The sequence below is a fragment of the Oryctolagus cuniculus genome, chromosome 9, assembly GCF_964237555.1.
Source record: "Oryctolagus cuniculus chromosome 9, mOryCun1.1, whole genome shotgun sequence".
In the NCBI taxonomy this organism is placed as follows: Eukaryota; Metazoa; Chordata; class Mammalia; order Lagomorpha; family Leporidae; genus Oryctolagus; species Oryctolagus cuniculus.
Genome location: NC_091440.1, coordinates 86,494,466 through 86,519,446, shown reverse-complemented (window position 1 = coordinate 86,519,446; position 24,981 = coordinate 86,494,466). Strand labels below are relative to the sequence as shown.

Below are 24,981 nucleotides of genomic sequence, written 5' to 3'. Positions count from 1 at the left end.
GCCCAAGTGCTTGGGCCCCTGCACCCATGTGGGAGACCTGGAAGAAGCTCCTGGCTCCTGGCTTTGAAGTAGCCCAGCTCTGGCCATTGCAGCCATTTGGGAGAGTGAAGCAACAGATAGAAGGCCTCTCTGTGTGTCTCTCCCTCTCTCTGTAACTCTGCCTCTCAAATAAATAAATAAATCTTAAAAAAATACACATACACACAAATTCACACATTCTTACACACATTTTTTCTCATTTTTTCCCAAAGAAAACTTTAATTTAAGGAATACAAACTTCATGCATCCCTTTGTCCAGTGTCACTGGACGGCTGCTTCGAGTATTTTTGTCTAGAAAAATCTATCACCGTAGGACCCAGCTGTTTATTGGATGAACATACACTTGAGGCAACCAGGAAGTATTGGGTCTTTTCAGGTTGTATACAATGGACCTGAGGAAACGTTTGTTTAATCATTCTCAGGATGCACAGTTGGAGCAGCAGTGTGAAATCAAAGCAGGTGCAGAAAGTGCACGTTTGTTGGCTTTGGAGGTCAAAGCCGGTTCCCAGGTTAGGCACGAAAGCTTCCCTACACACAGCTTGCCGGCCTGGCTGACCCTCGCTTGTGCTGAGCATGCGTGGATTTCTCAACAGATTCCTGCGGCTCTGCCAGTTTGGTGTCAAGGGCCTTCGGGGTCCAGGTCGGCAGGTCCTGCCTCCTCCAGGAGGAAGTGGGGGCGCAGACGCTGTGAGTGCTGAAGAGCCAGGCTGACTTTCTTAAACCCAAACCTCACCCCGAGTCAGGACAGCTCCTCAACGGCGCCCTTTCTTGGAACCACCATATTCCTGCTTTGTGATTTGAAAAATTGGCCCCCACATTGGAACGCACTACTTCCTGCTGAGTGGCCGTGGGGCCTGCGTCGGAAGTGGCAGCTGGCTGCCCGGGCAGCTGTGGAGAACCGGGCCGGGCAGCGCCGCCTCCACCTTCATGGGCTGGGCAGCTTTAGCATCGCTCCGTTCGCCCGTGCAGCTGAGCGACCAGAGGGACTTGGAGGAAACTGGGACCCAACCTCCTGCTCCTCAGTGGGGCTTGCAAGGCTATTTATTTTTTGACCTATTTATATATTTATTTTATGTGAAAGGTAAAGACAGCGACACAGAGCTTCCATCTGCTGGTTCACTCCCTAAACGGCCTCCCCCACAACATCCAGGATTAGGCCAGGCTGAAGCCAGCAGGCAGGAACTCCATCCAGTTTTCCCATGTGGATGGCAGGGACCCAAGTACCTGAGCCATCCTCCCCTGCCTCCCAGGAGGGTGTCAGAAGGGAGCTGGTGGGAAGCAGAGGCAGGACTTGAACCCAGGCACTGTCAGATATGAGCTGCAGGAGTCTCCAGTTATGACATAGCCACTGCCCCAAATGTTCCTACCTCAAGCTTTAATAACAGTGCTGAAGAACATCTGGGGATGTGAGTTGTGGGAGTAAAAGGGGAATATCATTTATTTTATTTTTTAAAAGATTTTATTTATTTATTTGAAAGTCAGTTACACACAGAGAGAGAAAGAGAGAGAGAGGTCTTCCATCCACTGGTTCACTCCCCAGTTGGCCACAACGGCCGGAGCTGTGCTGATCTGAAGCCAGGAGCCAGGAGCTTCTTCCTGGTCTCCCACATGGGTGCAGGGGCCCAAGGACTTGGGCCATCTTCTGCTTTCCCAGGCCATAGCAGAGAGCTGGATCGCAAGTGGAGCAGCCGGGTCTCGAACTGGCCTACACATGGGATGCTGGTGCTTCAGGCCAGGGTGTTAACCCACTGTGCCACAGCACCGGCCCTGGGAATATCATTTATTAACACAAGTAAAAATACAAAACCATTTGAATTTATTTAAGATTTAATTTACTTATTTGAAAGAGTTACAAGAGAGAGGTAGAGAGAGAGAGAGAGAGAGAGAGAGAGAGAGAGAGAGAGAAATTTCCACCACCTGCTGATTCACTCCCCAAATGGTTGCAACAGCCAGAGCTGGGCGAATCTGAAGCTAGGAGCCAAAAGCTTCCTCTGGGTCTCCCACGTGGGTGCAGGGGCCCAAGCACTTGGACCATCCTCAGCTGCTCTCCCAGGCCATTAGCAGGGAGCGGGGTCGGAAGTGGAACAGCTGGCACTCGAACCAACACTCCTCTGGGATGCTGACATCCCAGGCAGCAGCTTAACGCACTGTGCCACAACACTGGTGCCACCCACTTGAATTTTTAACATCAAACATATTTTACGTCCTTACTTGAGTAGTCACTGAGTACATCTATTTGCTGAACTCCGACTGCACACACAAGTGGGAGTTAAGCATCCAACCTGGAACCGATCACAGGTGCCTTCAAATGGCTCAGATCACTTGGGAAGATAAGTGACAGCATAGGCGAGGTGCACTCTGGGAAGAGTCAACCACGTGAAACAGACAGGAAGGCGTTGCAATTTCAGAGAAGGAAACCTGCGCTCCTGGGGAAAGGAACTGGAGAGGCTTGGAGGAGAAGGCTGACCTTGAATAGGAAAAGGAGAAGGCAGCTGGCATTCCTGGTAGGAGGGGGAAGGAGAGGTAACCTGGGGCTGGGATGTCCAGCCGCCCCCACTGTCCCTGGGTCAGCCGCCCAGGGACGCCGGGTGCCACAGACGCCGGGTCTCGTGGCTCCCACTGAGAGATGGAGTGGCGCCACCATGTGGTAGGTGCTGCACACTGCGAGAAGCTTTGGCTTTAGCAGCCGGGTACTGGGGAGCCACTCCCTGAAAAAAAGGTCTCCAGACGCGTGATAAACAAAATCAGTATTTTATATTAATTTAAAAATGTTTAAATTATTTATTTGTTTACTTAAGAGACAGATGTAGAAAGATTCACGCACTTATTCATTCCCCACAATGCCCACAATGGCTGGGGCTGGCTGAGATGAAGCCAGGAGTCAGACTCAGTTCAGGCTTCCTGCCTGGCGGCTGGAACCCAACCACTTCAGTCAATACGGCTGCATTAGCAGGAAACTGGGGTCAGCAGCACCTGTGGAGCCCAGGTACTCCAACGTGGGACGTGGGATTCTTCACGGATGTCTTTTTAAGTTTTATTTACTTATTTGAAAGGCAGAGTTTCAGAGGGGCTGAGATAGATAGATAGATAGATAGATAGATAGATAGATAGATAGATAAATCTTCCATCTGCTGGTTCACTCCCCAAATGGCTACAACGGCGAGAGCTGGGCTGATCCAAAGCCAGGAGCTTCTTCTGGGTCTCCGATGCAGGTGCAGGGGCCCAAGCACTTGGACCATCCTCTGCTGCTTTCCTAGGCACATTAGGAGGGAGCTGGATCAGAAGTGGAGCAGCCAGGACTCGAATGGGTGCCCATATGGGATGCCAGCACTGCAGGTGGCGGCTTTACCCACTATACCACAGCTCTGGCCCCATTCATGGATGTCCTAACTGCTGAACCAAACACCTGCTCCAAATCAGTATTTCAGGAAGGGGAATCTGGCAGCAGCTTAGAGAATACATTGGATGATGGAGAGCTTGGGGAAAGAGGTGACCAAGAGATCGGTAATCCAAGAAAGTTTATGGTGACCTGGTCGAAAGCAAATGATGAAAACCAGAAAGGAGGGGGCTGGCATGGCACAGCAGGTTCAGCTGCTGCCTTTGATACCAGCATCCCTACCCAAGTGCCAGTTCAAGTCCTGGCTGCTTGGCTTTGGCTCCAGCTCCCTGGTGATGTGCCTGAGAAAGCAGTGGAACATGGCCCAAGTGCTTGAGCCCCTGCACCCACATGGGTGTCTGGGATGAAGCTCCTGGCTTTGGCCTGGCCAGCTCTGGCTTTTATGGCCATTTAGGGAGTGAACCAGCAGATGGAAGATTTCTCTCTCTCTCTCTCTCTCTCTCTCTCTCTCTCTCTCTCTCCCCCTTCCCCCCCATCACTCTGCCTAATAAGTAAACCTTTTTTTAAAAAAGAAATAAAATAAAACCAGAAGGGAAAATGCATATAATAATATTAGGTCATATCTATATGCCAGGCATTGATCTCAATGACTTACATATTTAGGTTCTATATGTATAAGTGCATTGTATATTTAATTATCTAATTCTCTGAGCAACCCTATGAGAGAGAGGTCCTTATGCCTCTAATTGCTCAGGAAAGGACACTGAAGCTGAAATGGTTGCGCTACTCATGGATCTGGGGGCTGGGAAGTTCAAGGCCAAGGGGCTGTGTCTGGTGAGGGCCTTCCCGCTGTGTGATGACCCATGGAAGGTATCACAAGGTTCGAGGGAGAATAAGACAGCAGAAGGGGGCCAAACTCCTATAACAGACCCATTCCTGTGACGAGGGACCTGCGATAACAACAGGATGTGTCCCGAAGGGCGGCGCCCTCATGTGGTCTGGTCACCTCTCAGAGCTGATTCAGTTTACAAGGGAACTTTCGGGGGCACTTTTTTTTTTTTAAGATTTATTTTATTTATTTGAAAGGTAGAGTGACAGAGAGAAGACAGAAAGTGAGAGAGAAGAAAGAGGTATGTTCTATCCTCTGGTTCATTTCCCAATGGCCTCCTCGGCTGGGGCCAGGGCCAGGGCTGGGCCAGACCAAAGCCAGGAGCCAGGAGCTCCATCCAGGTCTCCCACATGGATGGGTGGCAGGGGCCCAAGTACCTGAGCCATCTTCTGCTTTCCCAGGTGCATTGGTAGGGAGCTGGATCAGAAGCAAAGCAACCAGAACTTGAACTGGCGCCTGGATACGGGATGCTGGCATTAGAAGCAGAGTGCACCACAGCACTGCCCCCTGGGGACACGTTCTGGCCGCAGCGTTGGCCTAGGTCACAAAGCTGAGAAAGGCTGGGGAGTGAACCCCAGTCCTGACAAACGCCCCCAGAGCCCTCCTCTGTAACCTACACTCGGCAGGCAGTCAAAGGCAAAGAAAAGGCTCCTGGCCCCTCAGGGCATGAGGACAAGTGCCGTTTCCAGCCTGCGGGATGCAGGGTGCCCAGCTTCAGAGGACAGGGGGACCAAGAGCACACAGTGGAAACAGAGCTACCGCGGATCTAATGCAAGAACGAGCCTTCTCCGTAGGAAAAGCTTGTACATCCAGTTCCTTCCGGCCCGAAATAAACCAAGTTCATAATTCACTAACAAACGTTTTCTACATTAGAAATTTTATTTCCATCCATAAAATATATCACTAAATAGCTGAAAAAGTTACATAGTATTTTAAAACATGGATTTTTTAAAAAATCATATTAGCTTCTCCTTAGCAAAATGCTTTTGGTGGAAGTATTTACAAGAATATAGTATACTCCGGGGATGCGACTTTCACTCAAGCCAGCCAGAGACGGCCTTGGGATGTAGGCAGGTGCTCCGGGAGAGTTAGTTAGCGGCTCTGCCTGCCTCGGGCACCAGATGCTTCGATTTTACAAAAGTCCCTTTGAAAACAAGAGTAAATGCAGAGAGCTTCTAGAGAAAAGTCTGGCAAAGCAGCAGTTGATAATATATTTTTCTTTTAGTGATGAAAGTAACCTTGTCTTGGTCATCTATAGCCTGCATAAGATAGGTGGACAGGGGAAGTCCTTCAGACGAACAGGTTTCTCTATGAGTCTCCAGCGGGAGCCTGTGGCGAGGGTAGCTCTGAACCCATCTCTCTGCCAAAAGATCGCCTGTTTTGGTAGCCGGAAGAACGTTCTGGAGCGTGGCCATCCATGTTCTGGTACATCTGAATATGGGTGAGAGAGAGAAACACTGAGCTCCATCTGACGTAGACACACCTGTATCTGCCTCTCCTGCAAAGGATCCCAACGGAGTGGATAGTTTCATGTGGAGGGGCATCACTCCTCTACGCTTAGGACTTGGAGAGCATTCCAGAGTCATTAACAAAGCCATCTGGGTCCTTTTATCACTGGGGAAATTCAGTCACAATCAAGTATTTTCTTTCGCTATTGCTTCTACTCTTAGGGGAATAAAAAGGCACTCTCGAATTTTGAAAGCCAGGCAGAAAAAACCTCAGAGAGAAAAGACCCCATAAAGAGATGTGTTCGTTGTGCAGCTCATGATGGGAGGGGGGGAGAATGGTTCTCGAATGTTCCCTTGGGAGTTTAGGGGCTTTTCAAATCTTTTAAAAAATAAAACTAGCTTTACTTTTTTCCCCCTAATTATGAAGTTTGCACACACACACATAGATAATTGAAACAATACAGAAAGATACAAAGAACAAGGCTAAAAATGACTGGAATTGCCATTGTGGACAGCTTGCTAAGTGCTCACAATTGTGCATCAGTAGGCTCAGGTTGTGTATTATTTAGAACCTTACTTTTAAATTACCAATTTATTGTTGTTATATTATTCGTATGTTATATGTGCCACACATTGTTATTACCCACTAAGCATGGCCACGTATCATTGGTGGCCCATGGTCGCACAGCACTGATGTCCCATCAATAGCCTTTGGGTAGGTGGATAGGTTGGTATGTAACATGAGCACTGGAAGTGCACACGTGGCTTAAAGGGAGGAAGTGGAATTGCAATGCACATGACCAGGTTGCCTTGCAGGGAGGTTGTAGAAACTCCTCAACTGAAACCGGGTACCTCCACACACACCAACCTACCCGAAGCTGAAAATATTGTTAAGTCCAAAATACATTGATTATACCGCTAACCTACTCAACATCATAGCTTAGCCTCGCCTACCTGAAACATGCTAAGAACACAGGCGATAGCTTACAGCTTAGCAAATCATCTCATACCTCGCCCATTTCATAATAGTGTTAAATATATGTCATGTAATTTACTGAACACTGAATTGAAAATGGAAAACAGAGTGGTTGGATGGATATGTTTTGGGTCATTGTGAAGTCAAAAAAAAAAAAAAAGGTGACCCATCATAAATTGGAGAGCTTACTTATTTCTTCTCTGATGTGTCTGGAAACAGGACTTACCTCAGGGCCTTCCCATGAGGGGTAGCAGAACCTTGCACATCTCTGTGGCTAACAAGCTCCTTAACTGCATACATTTTACTATAAACAAAATCTAGCATCTTTGTCTATATATTTTTAAAATATTTATTTATTTTATTTGAAAGGCAGAGAGAGAGAGAGAGAGAGAGAGCACAAGGTCTCACCCAGTTCAACCCCAAATGTCTGGGATCAGAGAAGTCAGCCCAGGTCTCCTTGTAGGTGGCAGAGACCCACCTTCGCAGCAGAGCCAGAACTCAAAGCCAAGCACAATGATATGGAATGTGGGCATACTGAGTGGCATCCTAACCACTGAGCCAAATGTCCACCCTCTTGCTCTATATTTAAACTTCACAGACTCTCTTCCTCCCTCCACACTTTGCAACTGCTCATTTCTTTCTGTTTGACTGGGCTGTTGCCTACTCCTAATTTTTCTTTCTAGAAAGAAATATCCTTATGAGCCAAAATGTATCCATTTAGAACCTGGTCCTGAGACACAAAGTCAGCTTTGCCTGGCCCCTTTAAGGATGGACATCTACGGACACGTGTGCCCTTGGTAATGACCTATCAAACCTGTTGAATCCAAACATGCATCTCAGGGCTGGTGCTATGGCATAGTGGGTAAAGCCGCCACCTGCAGTGCCGGCATCCCATTATGGGTGCCAGTTCAAGTCCTGGCTGCTCCACTTCCGATCCGGCTACCTGCTAATATGCCTGGGAAAGCAGTAGAAGATGGCCCAAGTCCTTGGGACCCTACACCCACATGGGATACCGGAAGAAGCTCCTGGCTCCCAGCTTCAGATCTGCACAGCGCCAGCTGTTGAGACCAACTGGGGAGTGAGCCAGCAGATGGAAGACCTCTCTCTCTCTCTGCCTTTCCTTCTCTCTCTATGTAACTCTGACTTTCAAATAAATAAATAAACACATCTTAAAACAAACAAACAAAAACAAGCGTCTCCAGCACTGGATTTCCCGCCACCCAATGAATCCTGTAACGCAGCATAACCTGAATCCATGCCTACACTGCCAGGCATCCAGACCACAGTCTAGAGGCTTTTTTTTTTTAAAGATTTATTTATTTATTTGAAAGTCAGAGTTACACAGAGAGAGGAGAGGCAGAAAGAGAGAGAGAGAGAGAGAGAGAGAGAGAGAGAGAGAGAGAGACTCTTCAATCCTCTGGTTCACTCCCCAGTTGGCCACAATGGCCGAAGCTGTGCCAATCTGAAGCCAGGAGCCAGGAGCTTCTTCTGGATCTTCCACGCGGGTGCAGGGGCCCAAGCATTGGGCCATCTTCTATTGGCTTCCCAGGCCATAGCAGAGAGATTGGAAGTGGAGCAGCCAGGACTCGAACTGGCGCCCATATGGGATGATGGCACTGCAGGCAGCAGTTTTACCCGCTATGCCATGGTGCTGATACTGCTTATAGCTTTTAAAAAATGGTCCTGGGGCCTGCGCTGTGGCTCAGTGGGGTTAACGCCCTGCCCTGAAGTGCTGGCATCCCATATGGATGCCGGTTCGAGACCCAGCTGCTCCACTTCCAATCCAGGTCTCTACTATGGCCTGGGAAAGCAGTAGAAGATGACCCAAGGCCTTGGGCCCCTGCACCCACATGGGAGACCCGGAGGAAGCTTCTGGCTGCTGGTTTCAGATTGTTGCAGCTCCAGCCATTGTGGCCAATTGGAGAGTGAACCATCAGATGAAAGACCTCTCTCTCTCTCTCTCTCTCTCTCTCTCTCTGCCTCTCCTATCTCTGAGTAACTCTGACTTTCAAATAAATAAATCTTAAAAAAAATGGTCCCTCTACTCTTATGTTCTCCTTCATATTCTGAATGTTATTTAATTGTGCTTTCTCATTTTTCTTAACTGTTAACATCAAAGATAATTACTAGTCTATTTGTGTAGTCTGTTCATATACAACATTAACATATAGCATAAGGGCGGGCATTTTGCCTAGTGGTTAACGAGCCAGTTAAGACTCTCATCAGGGCCGGTGCTGTGGCGCAGCCGGTTAAGCTGCCGTCTGCAGCGCCCACATCCCACATGGGAGCCCGTTCAAGTCCTGCTTGTGAGCATTTGGGGAGCGAACCAGTGGAAGGAAGATCTCTCTCTATTTCTCCTTTTCTCTATGTGTAACTCTGACTTTCAAAATAAACAAATCTTAAAAAAAAAACACCCCATCAGAGTGCCCCCCCAAAAAAAACCCTCATCAGAGTGCCCCGCAAAAAAAACCCTCATCAGAGTGCCCCCCCCAAAAAGCCCTCATCAGAGTGCCCCATGACAGAGGGCCTGGTTAGACAGTCGATTCCAGCTCCCCACTCCAGCTCCTGCTATCCCAGGCCCTGGGAGGCAGTGGTGATGGCTCAAGTAACCGGGTCTCTGATAAGCACACAGGAGAGCGAGACCAAGTTCCTGGCTTCCACCAGGGCCAGGAATGAGCTGGCAGATGGGAATTTTCTCTCTCTCTCTCTCTCTCTCTCTCTCTCTCTCTGCCTCTCAGCCTCTATATTTAAAAAAAAAGAGAAAGAAAGAAAGAAAGAAAGAAAGACAGACATAAAGCAGACTAAAGCCAGACTGCTGTGCTTAAGTCCTACATCCAACACTTCCTGTGTTACCTTAGGTAAGTTACTTAACCGCTCTACATCTCATTTACCAGGAGGCCCACTGCATGGGATTGAGGTGAGATTAAAGGAGTTGTTCTGGGTAACGCATCAGCAGAGTATTAGCCAAGCCATTACGAGTTCCAAGAGACAACTCTGGTTCCCTGATCTGCTTTGCCACTGTGTCCTCTGCTTCACTAATTCCAGTTATCTCTGATCCCTCCCTTCTGCTTTGTCCATTTCCCTCCCCTCTCCCTCTGCTTCTTTCCCCCTGTAGCTTCTTGAATTGAAAGTTTAGTCACTTGTTTTCTAATAAATTAGAGTTATAAGTTTGCGTAACCCATTTTTGTGAAAGGTAGAGAGAGAGAGAGAAAGAGATCTCCCATCTGCTGGTTCATTTCCCCCAAGTGCCCAGAACAGCTGTGGGAGGGGCCAGGCACAGCCAGGAGCTGAGAACTCCGCCCAGGTGGCTCACGTGGGTGGCTAGGACCCCACTACTTGAGTCATCATCTGCTGCCTCCCAGGATACCCATTATCAGGAAATTGGATCGGAAGTAGAGGTGGAACTCAATCCTATGTACTCCAATATGGATTGTAGCTGCCCCAAGCTACGTCTTCATTGCTACGTCAATTGTTCATCCAAAGAGCTGTCATCTTTTAACTCACATGAAGCAGCTTCTGTTTCCTCTGTGTGCTGCCTGTGGCCCTGATACTCGTGGGGGGAAGAACCGTCCAGGACAGAGGGCTAGGAAGCAGAGAGGAAGGACTGGGAGAAGCTGGTGCACTGCCCCTTCCGCCAGCATAGACTCCCCCAGCTGATCCGCCATCCACCGACAGGGAGTCTCACAACATTTCCCAGTGCCTCTCGGACCCCCTGCACTCAGGGAGGGGGATTTGGGCATCTGATGGGTGTGGGGACCCATCAAGGCCAAGGACTCCGCAGCAGTGGTGGATCTGCCTCCCTGGTTACAGCACCTGTGCAGTCGTGTCTTCCCGCATAGTCCCCCAGCCACCCGTGTGTAGCCACAGCCACTTACTCTCCACTTCGCTTTCTCAGCTTTGAACCTTTAAGGCTGTTACTCATTCTGCTGGGGCATTCTGCTTACCATCCTTCTCCAGCCGTGAAAATGCGACTACTCCTTCTCCCATGCCCAACTACTCAACAAGTAAACACCAACCCATCCTTTCTCCCTACTCCACCAATTCACTTCTTGTCTCTTTCTACAGCCCTTCTTCTACTTTGCCCTAGAGTGTCATGAGCGATTTATAGGTCATCTGCCCAGCTGCCTAGAAGCACCCTTGGAATTCTCCATCTCCTTACCATCCTTTGGCTTAACTCCTTGACAGGAGTTTCTATATGTGGTTACAAACAATCAGAACAGAAAGAATGGACATGCGCCAGCTATGCATATCAGAAAGAAAATATAGCATTGAAAATGGAGTCTTAATTTAGAAAAAAGGACAGAGGGGAGCAGCAGTTCCCATTGAGAAGTGCGTTAAGCAGCCTGCAACACAGGCATCCCATCAGAGGGCCACTTCAAGTCCACTTCTGATCCACCCCTTGCTAATGTGCCAGGCCCAAGCAGCTGGGCTACAGTGTAACTCCAGATGCAGTTCCTGGCTCCTGGCTTCAGCATGGCCCAAGCCCTGGCCATTGCAGCCATCTGGGGAGTGAACCAGCGATGGAGGGTCTCTTTCTCTTTCTGTCTCTAATTCTCTGACTTACAAATAAGTAAAACAAATCTTAAACAAGAGGACAATCCATTTATAGGCTAAAAGGTATATTGAATATTTTATTAAACAAATATTAAGTTCCCAGAAGGTACCAAGTATTTTTATATACAAAGGTACTTCAAAAAGTTCCTGGAAAGTGGAATTAAAAGAAAAGGTTGGGGACGGGGCACCTGTGTCCCACATTAGAGTTCCCGGGTTCCACTGCCTGCTCTGATGCCAGCTTCCTGCTAATGCAGACCTGGGGAGGCAGCAGGTGATGGTCCTGTCACCCATGAGGGAGATCTGGATGGAGTTCCCATCACCCAGCTGGACCCTGACCCAGCCCCAGCCACTGTAGGTATCTGAGGAGTGAACCAGTGGATAGTTCTCTCTGTCTCTTTGCCTCTCAAATAAGTAAAGACAATTGCTTTTTTTTTTAAAGATAAGTTTACTTTGGTGCAAAAACTGTTGAACTCTGCACATTTTCCATGACCTTTTTAAAAACATTGCACACATCCTCTTATTCAATCCATGAAGTAAGATTTGTTAATTCCATGTTCCAGGTGAGAACTCTGGGACACTCCCCTCAATACACATGTAAAGACTAAGTGACTTAATCAAGTCATATGAGAAGTAAATGATGGGAGCCGGTGCTGTGGCGTAGCAGCAGGTAAAGCTGCTGCCTGCAGTGCCAGCATCCCATATGAGCGCTAGTTCGAGACCTAGCTGCTCCACTTCTGATCCAGTTCTCTGCTGTGGCCTGGGAAAGCAGTAGAAGATGGCCCAAGTCCTTGTGCCCCTGCACCTGCATGGGAGACCCAGAGGAGGCTCCTTGCTCCTGGCTTCAGATAGGCCCAGCTCTGGCTGTTGTGGCCATCTGGGGAGTGAACCAGCAGATGGAAGACCTCTCTCTCTCTCTCTCTCTCTCTCTTCTGCCTTTGCCTCTCTGTAACTCTGCCTTCAAATAAATACATAAATCTTTAAAAGAAAGAAAGGAAGGAAGGGAGGGAGGGAGGGAGGGAGGGAGGGAAGAAGGATGGGCTGGCCAGGTGGGTAGAAGGAAGACCTGGAGGAAGCTCCTGGCTCCTGGCTTCAGATCAGCACAGCTCCAGCTGTTGCGGCCAATTGGAGAGTGAGCCAGCAGATGGAAACCCTCTCTCTCTCTCTCCCCCCACTTCTTTCTCTGTAATTCTGACATCCAAATAAATAACTAAATAAAGTAAACAATGGAGCCCATATTTGACATTGGGAATTTAAGATTCCATGCTTTGCCCACTTCATCTGGAGATGGCTCTCTTCACTACTCCAGGTGGTGTGGGTTGCAAAGACTCAGCAAAGTAATTCCAGGATCCTAAGGCTTATGGTTTAATCTAGCTAGACAGCCCATTTTACAGATAGGAAAACTGAGGCCCAGAGAAGTAAAGCCACTGGTAATAATGGGCACAGCTGTTAGGAGGTGGAGTGGCAGGGCTGATATGCGTGGATGCTCTCACTCTACATTACATGATTGAGCTGCATGATTATTCCATAATTATGCCTCATGTTGAATGAGGACAGGTCAGTGGCATTTGAAAGCCAGGAATTAAGTTTTATGTAAGTGGACACTTAAGAGCTTTTAAATTTGTATTCATTTCTTTTTTTACTTTTTTGGAAAGCAGAGAACCAGAGATAGGTAGAGAAAGAGATCTCCCAGCTGCTAGTTTACAACCAGAGCCAGGCTGGACTGGGCGCCCCATGTGGGTGGCAGGAATCCAAGCACTTGAGCTTACTACTTGTCTGCAATATTAGAAAGAAGCTGGAATTAGAAGATGAACCAGGACTCAAACCCCACACTTTGATATGTGAAATGGGTGTTGCAAGCAGCATTTTTTTTCTTTAAGATTTTATTTATTTATTTGAGAGGCAGAGTTACAGAGAGAGGGAGAGACAGAGAGAAAGGTCTTCTATCTGCTGATTCACTCCCTAAATGGCCACAATGGCTGGAACTATGCCAATCCAAAGCCAGGAGCCAGGAGCTTCCTCAGATCTCCCATGCTGGGGCAGGGGCTCAAGTACTTGGGCCATCTTCTACCACTTTCCCAGGCCACAGCAGAGAGCTGGATCGGAATAGGAGCAGCCAGGACTTGAACCAACATCCTTATGGGATGTCAGTGCCTCAGGCGGAAGATTAACCTATTGCACCATGGCGCTGGCCTGCAAGTGGACTGCTGTTCCAAGCACCTGCCCCAGGAGCTTTTCATTTATCACCCAACTGGCTGACATCTTAAGGAAAGTATTGTTTCTGCAAACACTTATCATATTTAAACACCTCACACCACACAGCTTTCGGAGTGCACCCAGAACAAATCGTGCTGAGAAAAGCCACTTTGTGCATTGAGTTCCTAGGAAGCAGTGAGCGTTTGAAGTGGCGGGTTTCCTTTACAATGATGCCCTACGGAGTCCTGGCTGCTACATACCGCTTCCTCCGCGTCTGCCAGCTGACATCCTAAAAACGAAGTCAGGTTCGGGAAGGACGGCCGTTTCCTGGAGTCGAAAGCCCAGCAGGACTGCATGATGAAGTATCTGTAAGTCACAGAGCAAGGCCAAGGTGAGGAAGCGTGGGCGAAGCAAAAGGGACCCTTCCCCACCAACCTGAGTTAGTGGCTGCCGAGTTAGTGGCTTACGGCACATTTGGTTTGTGGCAAGGACTCTACTGTGTTTTGAACTCAGAAAGGAGGGACTGGCAGACGAGCAGGAATGCATCACGGCATGAAGGGGTTGGTACGGTTTGTATCAAGCATTGGAGAGACGGAGAGGAAAGCTGTGGTATCAGCAACGGTGTGAATCCAACTCACATTTCTTCTGTGGCATAAAAAGGCTGATCCATCTTAAATCCACTCTGAATGAGTTTATAGAAGTTGGCGTCCACCGGAATTCCAGGGTAAGGATTCACACCTGGGGAAAACGGAGTGACATGACATTCGCTTGTGTGTGCATTCAGTCAACAAATAGCAATGGAGAGTCCGCAGGTGCCAGTCCCTGCTTGGCAGGGAGGCAGCAACTGGGAAAAAAACACATGGCTCCTGCTCCCAAGCAGGCTGGAGAGCAGCAGAGCAGACAGACCTATGGACAGGGACAAGGAAAACACGGAGTGGCAGATGGTGCCGCAGAACTAAGAGCAAGGAGCCATTGGTTCACCCACTCTCTGACTTAGGAGGTGGAGATTGGGGGCGGGCACCAAAAGAGCCAAGAGTGTGAAACCCAGAGCCCAGGAGGCCAGCCGGGGCACGTACCAAGGGAAAAGATTTCCCAGAGCAGTATTCCGTAGGACCAGACGTCACTCTTAATGGTGTAGATGCCTTCAAACAAGCTCTCTGGAGCCATCCATTTGATGGGCAGACGCGCCTACGGGAACCAGGCGAGAGCAGGTGGAGAACAAGACATAAATCTTGGTGGTGAGACAAAATGCACTGTCTTCCCAAGGCCACCCTGCACGCCTCCGAGGGAAAATTGCATTTCTCAAGCGGGATGGTTTGCCACTGGCAATGGCCCGAAAGTACACATTTCTTCCAAACTCATCTTGTGCTGGGGGTACCCACTGCCTTTACGGAGCAGCCAAGTGGCTGCTTGGGGCTAAATGGGTCCTGGTGAATCAGCAGAACCTTTTTTTTTTTTAATTAATTAATTTATTTTTTTTGACAGGCAGAGTGGATAGTGAGAGAGAGAGACAGAGAGAAAGGTCTTCCTTTGCCGTTGGTTCACCCTCCAATGGCTGCCACGCTGTGGCCGGCGCACCGCGCTGATCTGAAGGCAGGAGCCAGGTGCTTCTCCTGGTCTCCCATGGGGTGCAGGGCCCAAGCACTTGGGCCATCCTCCACTGCCTTCCCGGGCCACAGCAGAGAGCTGGCCTGGAAGAGGGGCAACCGAGACAGAATCCGGCGCCCCAACCGGGACTAGAACCCAGTATGCTGGCGCCGCTAGGTGGAGGATTAGCCTATTGAGCCACGGCGCCGGCCAGCAGAACCTTTTTTAAAAGCTCTTCTCAGGGGCCGGCGCTGTGGCTCAACAGGCTAATCCTCCGCCTAGTGGCGCCGGCACCGGCACACCGGGTTCTAGTCCCAGTCGGGGCGCCGGATTCTGTCCCGGTTGCCCCTCTTCCAGGCCAGCTCTCTGCTGTGGCCCGGGAAGGCAGTGGAGGATGGCCCAAGTGCTTGGGCCCTACACCCCATGGGAGACCAGGAGAAGCACCTGGCTCCTGCCTTCGGATCAGCGTGGTGCATGGGCCGCAGCGCGCTGGCCGCGGCAGCCATTGGAGGGTGAACCAACGGCAAAGGAAGACCTTTCTCTCTGTCTCTCTCTCTCTCTTACTATCCACTCTGCCTGTCAAAAAAAAAAAAAAAAAAAAAAAAAAAAAAAAAAAAAAAAAACCACCAACAACAAACAAACAAAAAAGAACTGGATGGAGCTCCTGGCTTCCGATCAGCCCAGCCCTGGCCATTGCTGGGCAATAAACCAGCAGATGAAAGATTCTCTCTCTCTCTCTCTAACTCTGCCTTTCAAATAAATTAATAAATCAAGAAAGGCAAAACTCTTAAGTCCCACACGACATGATGAGTAATTGAATCAGGCAGGTTAGTCTGGTTGATTTGATTACTCAAAGGAGTTGATTGAGGCTCTAAATGGAATTGGCCTTCTCAAAAGAGAGACAGCCAGCTGGCAGGAGAAACTGCATAATCAGATCTGAACAGTCATCATATTTATGTCTTCAGCTGTAGTGACTGGAGATGATTATTGGATTCCTGTGAAGAGACAGTGTAATTTGATTTTTCACAGTATTGAAACTTCTACCCTGAGGGCCGACACTGTGGCATGGTGGGTTAATCCTCTGCCTGTGGCACCGGCATCCCATATGGGTGCCAGTTCTAGTCCTGGCTGCTCCACTTCCGATCCAGCTCTCTTCTATGGCCTGGTGTGGGGAGCAACTGAGACTAGACTAAGTTACTGGAATTAAGACTTATTCTATGCATCTGCTCTCCCACAATATGGCGCTGAGAGAGAGCCCAAACAACCTCTATGCAGCTGCCTCTCGCCAATTTGACTGATGAGCTGCAGGAGCTGATCCTGCTTCTGATTGGAGGAGAGCAGCGTGCTCGGTGTGTGGGTAGCAGAGTTGGGATTGGTGGAAGAGGACTATAAAGGAAGAGAGAGACAACATGCACCGGGAACATCTGAAGGAACACCTGAGCAGCCCTCAAGAGAGCCGGCCGGTGGTGTGCCGCTCCTCCACGGAAGCGGGGAAAGTGGCAGGGGGAGCCGCCCCTCCACGGAGGTGGAGGGGTCGGCAGCCAACCCGGGAAGTACCAGCAGCAAACCCGGGAAGGGCCGAGCAGACAAAAGAACAGCACAGGGTCCAGTGTCGTTCCTCCGCAAAGAGGGGGAGCGACAGCCTGGGAAAGCAGTAGAAGATGGCCCAAGTGCTTGGGCCCTGCACCTGCATGGGAGACCCACAGGAGGCCCCGGCTTCGCATCAGCTCAGCTCTTGCCGTTGCGGCCATTTGGGAGTAAACCAGTGGATGGAAGACCTTTCTGTCTCTCCTTCTCACTGTAACTCTACCTCTCAAATAAATAAATAAATCTTTAAAAAAAAAAAAAAAGAAAGAAAGAAAAGAAACTTCTACCCTGGACACGGTGCTTCCACGTTGGTTTTCCCCCTCACCAGTGCTGGGACCTGAGTGCAGAGCCCTCATGGGAAACTCTATCCTAGTGGATAGGCTCAGACTATTCACGTTCAAATCCACCTGCCACGCTGCTTTTTTGTGCTTTGGTTTTCTCACTCACAAAGTAGTTACTCTGGGGACTAAATGAATGAATATATGTAAACATACACAGTAAGCACAGCATCTGCATTTGTTGTTACTGTTTCACAACCAGGGATAGTAATGCAGAGAAATTCCAGAAACGAATAACCAAAAAGAAATGGATTAAGGGCTTAAATCCAGATGTGCTAAAGCTTTTTTTTCTTTAAATCATTGTTTCATTTATTTGAAAGGCAGACATAGCAAGGGCTAGAGGGAAAGAGAGAGAGATCTGCCATTCATTGGTTCACTCCAAAATGCTCACAATGGCCAGGGCTGGGCCAAGCTGAAGCCAGGAGGTGGGAATCTAATCCAGGTCTCCCACAAGGGTGGCAGGGATCCAAGTACTCGAGCCATATTAATAGGAAACTGGAATTGAGAGTGTAGATGGGAGTTCAACACTGAAACCCTGAGACTCCAATATGGCTACAGGCATCCCGAGGAATGGCTGAGCCCTATGCCAAACATCGCCCCCTGCTGTTGTAATTCTTAACATCCACACTTTTTCAATTACACAATTCCATCATCTAAGAGTTTTCACAGTTCTTTCGAAAATAATACATCTGTTTTTTTTTTCTTTTTCATACTATTTGTTGAACTCTTAACAAAGTAAATCATATGTGTATAAAGTCAATTGAAAATAGATCTCAGTAAAAAAATAATAATAGGAATAAGAGAGGGAGGAAGAAGTTTGTAATTGTAAAGCTGTATAGTTCTGCATACATTCCTATGGATTTACTTCTAAGGGTATGTTTACAAACTTGTCATGGGACCCCAAATCCCATTAAGCTTCATGGTAAAAATGCCATCTTAATTGTTAAAGTGATCATATTAAGTGTTAAAGTGAACATATAGATAGAATTAAATGTTAAAGGGATCATATAAATATGATCAAGTGTCTAGAAATGAAAATAGATAGAATTTAAAAAGAGAGAATGCTCCAACATGGGAAGCAGTCCACACAGCAGACTCATAGAATGACAATTGCTTTAAATAGCACTCTGATCTCAGAATCAGCCCTTAAGGCATTCTGGTCTGGCTGAAAAACCCATGAGAGCATTTCAGGCAAGGAAAGCCAAGACACTGTGGCAAAAATGTCCTACATGAATGATCTCTGTGAGTGAGACTCCAGTGGAAAGAAGGGACCATCAAAGAAGGAGGTACTTTTCTCTGAAGAGAGGAGAGAACTCCCACTTTGCTTATGACCTTGTCTAAATACCGATGGAGATTGTGGGTTCAAAAAGCTTTCACAGCCTAGGCAGCTCATGTCAAGAGCCTCAGATGATCACTGACATCATACATAAGAGTGTTAATGGTTAAATTAACAACAGAAGTCACTGGGCACTTACTTCCTATGCAAGACTTCTGTCCTCAGTGAGGTTGTTTTATGAGAATTAACTGTAAAACTTGTTCTCAGTGTTTTTTTGTGTGTGTGTGCATGTGTTTGCAACTGTTGAAATCTTTACTTAATATAGAGTTGGTCTTCTGTGTATAAAGTTAACTGAAAATGAATGTTAATGGAGAATGGGACTGGGAATGAGAGGGGGGGGTGGGAGTGGGGGTAGAAGGGCAGGTATGGTGGGAAGAATCACTATATTCCTAAAGTTGTACTTATGAAATTTGTACTCATTAAATAAAAGGTATCTCAGGGAAAAAATAAAATAAAAATTGGCATTAAATAAAAAGAAGAAAAGAATACATCTGTCTTTGGGGTTTGTTTCCTAACAAGTAGATTCAGTCACGTTGTAAGTCCCCTGTGTAAACAGTGATTGACTGGTGAATATTCAATAATATGTATGTATTGTGCCTTTTAAAATTCTTTTAGATTTATTTAATTTTTAAATTTACTTGAAAGGCAGAGAGAGAGAGAGAGAGAGATCATATCTTCCATTGGCTGGTTCACTTCCCAAACAGCCACAACAGCTACAGCCATAGCCGGCTGAAGCCAGGAGCCTGAACTCCATCTGAGTCTCCCACGTGGGTGGGAGGGAGTACTTGAGCCACCACCTGCTGCCTCCCAAGATGAGCATTAGCAGGAAGCTGGACTGCGACTGAGGCAGGACTGAAGCCCTAACACTCCAATAACAGATGCAGGCATCCCGAGTGGCTGGCTCAACTGCTGGGCCACAGAGCTTGCCCCATTTGTGCCTTTTCCATTGCATGTTTAATATTTAACATGTGGGCTGGAAGCCTCTTAATGCTGTATTGTAACTCTGGTTTCTGATCATTGGAGACATAACTCAGCTTACAACTCAGCAAACTGAAAGGAATGTAACAAATGAGTTTTTTTTTTCATATGGAGATCATATGCAAATGTCCCCAGTCCATCTGCCTTCCCAGTTAGCCCAAGGATTGATGGTGATGCTTCATTGCTCAGCTTTGGCTGGAGGTGGAGCATCCCCCAAACTGCAGAGACACCTAAGCAAATGGCTGTGAGGGCTTGTTGGACTTCTCCATGTATCAAAGATGCTACCGTGAGTGCCGGCATTGACCACAATCACAACAAAAACACGAAGGATCAGACAAGAATCACGACAAAAACGCAAAGGAGCAGTGCATGCATGCAGAAGGAGAGGCAGGCTCACGTTGCCCCGCACGACATAGTTGGAATCGCTCATGATGTCGCGCGCCAATCCAAAATCACAGATCTTCACCAGCTTGCCGTGGGTGACAAGCACGTTCCGGGCCGCCAGGTCCCTGTGCACACACTGCAGAGAGGGAGATGGCAGTGTTATTTGCTGTTGGATTCCATCACCCAGGACCGTCTTCCACCCACAGGGCAGGTTCCAGAGGGCAGGTGGTCTCTTCCCGTGGCTGGGCTCTGAGCAGTCACCCTGACACGTGCCATAGGTCTTCACCATCTGGGCTGTGGCCCGAGCAACCTAGGGGAGAGGCTCTCAAAAGGAAAACCAAACCCAGTCCGGGTCCTAACTCACTAGAAGGAAGAGACACAACCAGGAGCCTCCTGGAGCCCCCACTGGGGGTTTCTCAGGCTGTCCCTGCCGTGCTTGGGGTGAGCCTTAAGACCCACGCCTTTAATGGGCTGTCAAATTGCTTTAGGAAGCAAAAGGAGGGAACATCCAAGGAAATACTCAGCGGGGAGGGGAGACTCAAAATGGGTTTGGCATTAGCGGGAGTCTCTGAACTGAGAGGGGTCCCATGAACCCAAGGGTCCTGGCTTGCGACAGGGGGAACATCCGAGGAACCCGACATTGGTGGCAAAGGTCTGAGGGACGCCCTTCGGTCCTCACCACAGAGAGGCAAAGGCATCCAAACAGACCCACAGCGCCCACAGCTGCCCTGCCCCACCGGCATTGGCTCCTCGGGCTTTCTACCGCCAGCCCCTGCAGCCCACCTCATCCCCCTTCCACCTGTCGGTCCAGACTGCTCAGGCCCCGCCCTGTATGACCAGCCTGGCGACACTCCAGCCTCAGTCTGATTTGACCTCTGATTTGAGTCTTTGGCCAGCCCCCACCCCTGGCTCAGGTCATTCCTCAGTGAACTCTGCCCGACTGGCTCCTGTTTCCTCCTGTTGCTCTGGGGCTCCCCGCGCGTCTCTTTCCCAAGGGTTGCAATCTCTCTCTCTGCACTCTCCCCTCCCTGGGCCTTTGCATCCAAGCCTGGGAACCAACCCCATCACCCCAATCTCTTATTTCAGAATCAAAGATGGCCAAGTGGCTGGCTCCACAAGTGCAGCAGATCCAGGTCAGCCCTTGGGTCAATCCCCACGTGCAGTGCACAACCTGAGCATCTGTCCAATGCAGGAGTGGCAATGCTGTATTGCATAGTGAGTGGTCATTTGCAAGGACTTCTTACCCTGGGTTTTTGCCCTGGATTTGCCAGGGCATGTAGGACAGCCAGGAAGGGCTGGCACTTTTCTAAAAAGGGCTCGTGGGCCTGTCTGCTACAATTAGTCAAAAGCTGAGGTTCCAACAGCAAGAAAGACTTAAACAGATGTAATCAAAACAACCAAGAGAAAATACAAGCTACTCTCTTTTTCAAAATTATCTATCCAGTTTATTTTTCGTCAGTTTATTTTTCTTTAAGAGGTGCTTACCGACTTAAATTCCAGAAATTCCATTCCTTTGGCAACTTGATATGCAAAGCAAAGAAGATCTTCAAATGTGAGCACATTCAAGTCCTCCTCCTCCTCCAGCCTTTTTTGATTTTCGTATTCAATTTCATCTATAAAATAGAGCCAGGCTTCATTGTTGCCGAAACGCTAAGAAGTGACCCTATTCAGTGTCCACGAGAAGGTTATTAGAGCCTCAGACCAAAGAGTTAGCTGTGTTAAATAACATGTGTGGGAGGGCTGTGTTAAATAACATGTGTGGGAGGGCTGTGTTAAATAACATGTGTGGGAGGCCGTTGGTTCGGACCAAGCTCCTGCCCTAGGCTCAGCAGATCCAACCAAAATGGTGTCACTTCTGCTAAAGTTCCATATCACCAAGATGAAACTAAGCCATCTGACCTTCCAAGGCATCAGGAAAGATAATAACCAAATTTCCCAAATGGGTCAGTTTCCAGCCGCACTGTCGCAAAGCTTCCTCCACTTTAATCCTTACGAAAAAGGTAACCTGGAATAACTTGAAGTTAGCCAGTTATTTTTAAAAAAAATTTTTTTTAATTTTTTAGAGAGGTAGACGGGCAGAGAGCTCCCAATTACCTGTTCACTCCCCAAATGCCCACAACACCTAAGGCTGGGTTGGAACGGAAGCTACGAGCAGGGAATTCGGCCCAGCTCTGCCGTGTGGGTGGCAGAAGCCCAGTGACCTGAGCCATTACCTGCTGCCTCCCAGGGCCCACATTAGGAAGCTGCAGTCAGGAACCCAACCAGGCACTCCACTGTGGGGCGCAACTCCCAGCTGCTAAGCTAAGCGCCAGCTCCTCCATCAGTTATTCTGCTGGGGTTCCAGCTCTCTGCCCTCGCCTTGGAAGGAAAGTCACTTTGAAAGGACCCAGTGGTTCTTTTTTCTTCTTTCTTTGGTCTGTCTCTGTCCATAAAACCAACCACCTCTGCTCAGCTCATGGGAACGCTTACACGGTGACGGGCTGTCCAGTTCTAGAAGGGCACATCAGGCCAGTTAAGATCTCCACACTCGCTCTCTGGCAGCTTTGTCTTTTAGGAGACGCCGAGATGTGCGTGTGATACCGTCACCTCATTTTCCTGGCCTGTTTGCTTGGAGAATCACAGAGGGTCAGGAAGCAGGAAGGCTCTAGAAAGATTCTCTTTGCTCAGTGAGAAATTCCCTAACTACTTTGATGGCAGATGGCTTCCCCATTTGTCAGGAGTTTTAGATGTTCCTCTCTCTCTCTCTCTTTCTCTCTTTTTTTTTTTTGCCCCAGGGAGTTTTGTCACATTGGGAAAAGAATGGACACCCAGTGTTTAGCCCATTTCATCAACCTGGGAACACTGGTAGGCCTGTTTTATGAATGAGGAAATTGTTACTCAGGATGGCTGAATGACTAACCCAGAGTCCTCCAGCCAGAAAGAAAGGAACCGGAAGTCACTCCAGCCTCCGTCTCAGTCCAGAACTTGCCTGTCTCACTTAGCAGGTAATAAGAACTCTGATGACGCTAGAGAAAGAACAACTTCACCAAATAAAATAGTCTTCAGTGTTTATCCACCACTGATAGGTGATTCTCAATATAGAAACGATTAGCTTTTAGTTAGCTTTAAAGCAAATACACATGCATCGCATACGGGCACTGGTTGGAGATCCGGCTGCTCCACTTGCAATCCCCCTCCCTGTTAATTTCCTGGAAAAGCAGCAGAAGATGGTCCAAGTGCTTGGACTCCTGCACCCCATATGGGAGTCCTGGAAGAAGCTCCTGGCTCCTGGCTTCAAATCGCCCCAGCTCCAGCTATTGCGGCCATTTGGAGAGTAAACCAGTGGATGGGAGATCTCTCTGCCTCTGCCTCTCTGCAACTCTGCCTTTCAATTAAATAAATAAATCTTTAAAAAAAAAGCCTATCATTGACAGTTAGCAAAGAAGAAAATATTTCTTGTCTTTACACACTTTTTAAAAATAGCTAATGCAAAATTCTTGTATCCATTTCCATTTTAAAGTACAATTAATTAGAATAAAATGCTACCTTCAGAGTGAAATGAATTCCCATTCAACCCCGAGCTCTGGTCCAGCTCCTGGTGTATCTGAACTTCTCTTGAACCAGGCATACTATGGAAGAAAAAAAAAAAAGAAGTGGAGTCCAATTGTAAATGGGTTTTCTAATTGGAAGCCCACTGTCAACTCGCCCACCTTTTTTGTTCCCACTGGAAACCTCAGTGTCACAGGGCTCACCAGGTCTAGGTGGAGTGCAGCACCACTGTGAGAGGCCTGGAATCTCACAGCTCCCAAAGGGCCTCACCTGATCCTCACTACACCTTCCACGCTGGGCGTTCGAGTCACATTTTATGAAAAAGAAATGAGGCTTGTGAAATAGACATGACCGGCTGGCATCACAAAGCTAATGAAGAATGGAACGAGACGCACGCCCCATTCCTCGTCTCCCAAATGCAGGCTGCTTTCCCTCCCAAAGCTCGTGGAATCCAGATCTCCTAGAGAGACCTGCCAGTGCTCTCTCCTGCTTCTTTTTTCAAGTTGGCCTTTGGAAAGCTCATTGCCTTGGTGAGATTACCAAGCAGTAATAACGAAACCTCTTTTAAGGTCAACCCTCTGGAATGCTTTCCTGAGAAGTTCTGTGCTCGTTTCAGACAGCTCATGATGGATTCCTGCATACACGTTCACCACAGTGCACCGTTTCAATAGCTTTGAAGAACGCTGTCACACTTTCAGACCACAGATACTCCACAGTGAATTGTGTCAGGCATTTAACACACCCAGAGATGAGAATAAACCAAAGGCGTTAACTCGTGACCACGGAGTGCTGGTCACACACTTCTGACCCACTGGGACAGTCTCTCTGTGTTCTGGAACGTGCATGGCATTGGCGAGCTTTCTCAGTCCTAGACAATGATCTGAGAAAGGAGGGTAGAGGGGGATGATGCTGTGATGGTTCCGAGCCAATTCTAAGCAAGAGCTCCTGGGTGTGCATGGGGACCTCCCTGGGGTCTTGTGACTTCTAACAGCCTGGGTTTCTGTCTCAGACTTTGCAAGCCAGTGGCCTACACTGAAATGCAACATTCTCAGAAAACAGAGCTGGGAATCTCAGACGCACCCTCCCCAAAAGGCCCCAGTGAAAACCAAAGAGTCTGAGGCAGAAATATGCCTTCTGAACAAGGGGGAGCTGTTGCCTGGGTTGGGGGTATAGAGCATGCTGTGGCGTGGGGAATCATTCCAGTAGCGTGCCTGGGAGTCCACTCAGAGAAAGACGCTGAAGAGCCATTGTGCTCAAGTCATTATCATGAAATTCAAGGATGGGGAAAGCATCTTGCTAAACTCCTAGAGCTCTCATCTGTGACCTCATCAGGACCTCATCAGGACCAGGTCACGCTCAGGATCTCTGCGGACGGCAGGAGACACACCGCCAAGCCCAGTGACAGGCACTATGGCTTTAGTTGGGACAGCCCTTGGCGATCAATTCCTCCTAATATTTCCAAATCCAGTCTGTGAGTTTAGAGCTGTTCTGTGCAGTGGCCCTAGGCCCTGGCTACTCTCTACAAAATATGCCAAGGACCTTGGGAAAAGTTCTCCTTCTTTCCACCTGTACCCATGTAGCAGCCAGGAGTCTTTGAAGAATTCGGTAAGACAATTTTCCCCAGACCAGCATGTACCCAGGGTGTGACATAGGCACATGTGGAGACAGGCTGACTTAGCTGCAGTCCCTGCTCTCAAGGGAAGGGATCCACATCAACAGGGAAATGAGAGGTCACCTCTTTCCCATGGAAGATGCGTTCCAAGAACCCCAGCAGACGTTTGAAACCACAGATAAAACCAAATCCCAC

The 24,981-nt window shown here is 48.4% G+C and overlaps 1 protein-coding gene across 2 annotated transcripts in view; it reads right to left on the bottom strand.

Moving 5' to 3' along the window:
* Positions 1–5,121: 5,121 nt before the first annotated feature.
* The window catches only part of FLT3 (fms related receptor tyrosine kinase 3), an 84,272-nt gene continuing 64,412 nt past the window's right edge, over positions 5,122–24,981 (bottom strand). For both annotated transcript variants that reach the window (XM_051834117.2, XM_017337503.3), the window contains 7 exons: positions 23,172–23,254; positions 21,132–21,259; positions 19,660–19,782; positions 14,513–14,624; positions 14,075–14,174; positions 13,697–13,802; positions 5,122–5,696 (listed from right to left, as the gene is read on the bottom strand). In XM_051834117.2, the coding sequence (XP_051690077.1) occupies positions 5,574–5,696; positions 13,697–13,802; positions 14,075–14,174; positions 14,513–14,624; positions 19,660–19,782; positions 21,132–21,259; positions 23,172–23,254 (775 nt within the window). In that variant the 3' untranslated portion in view covers positions 5,122–5,573. The remainder of the gene's footprint in view (positions 5,697–13,696; positions 13,803–14,074; positions 14,175–14,512; positions 14,625–19,659; positions 19,783–21,131; positions 21,260–23,171; positions 23,255–24,981) is intronic.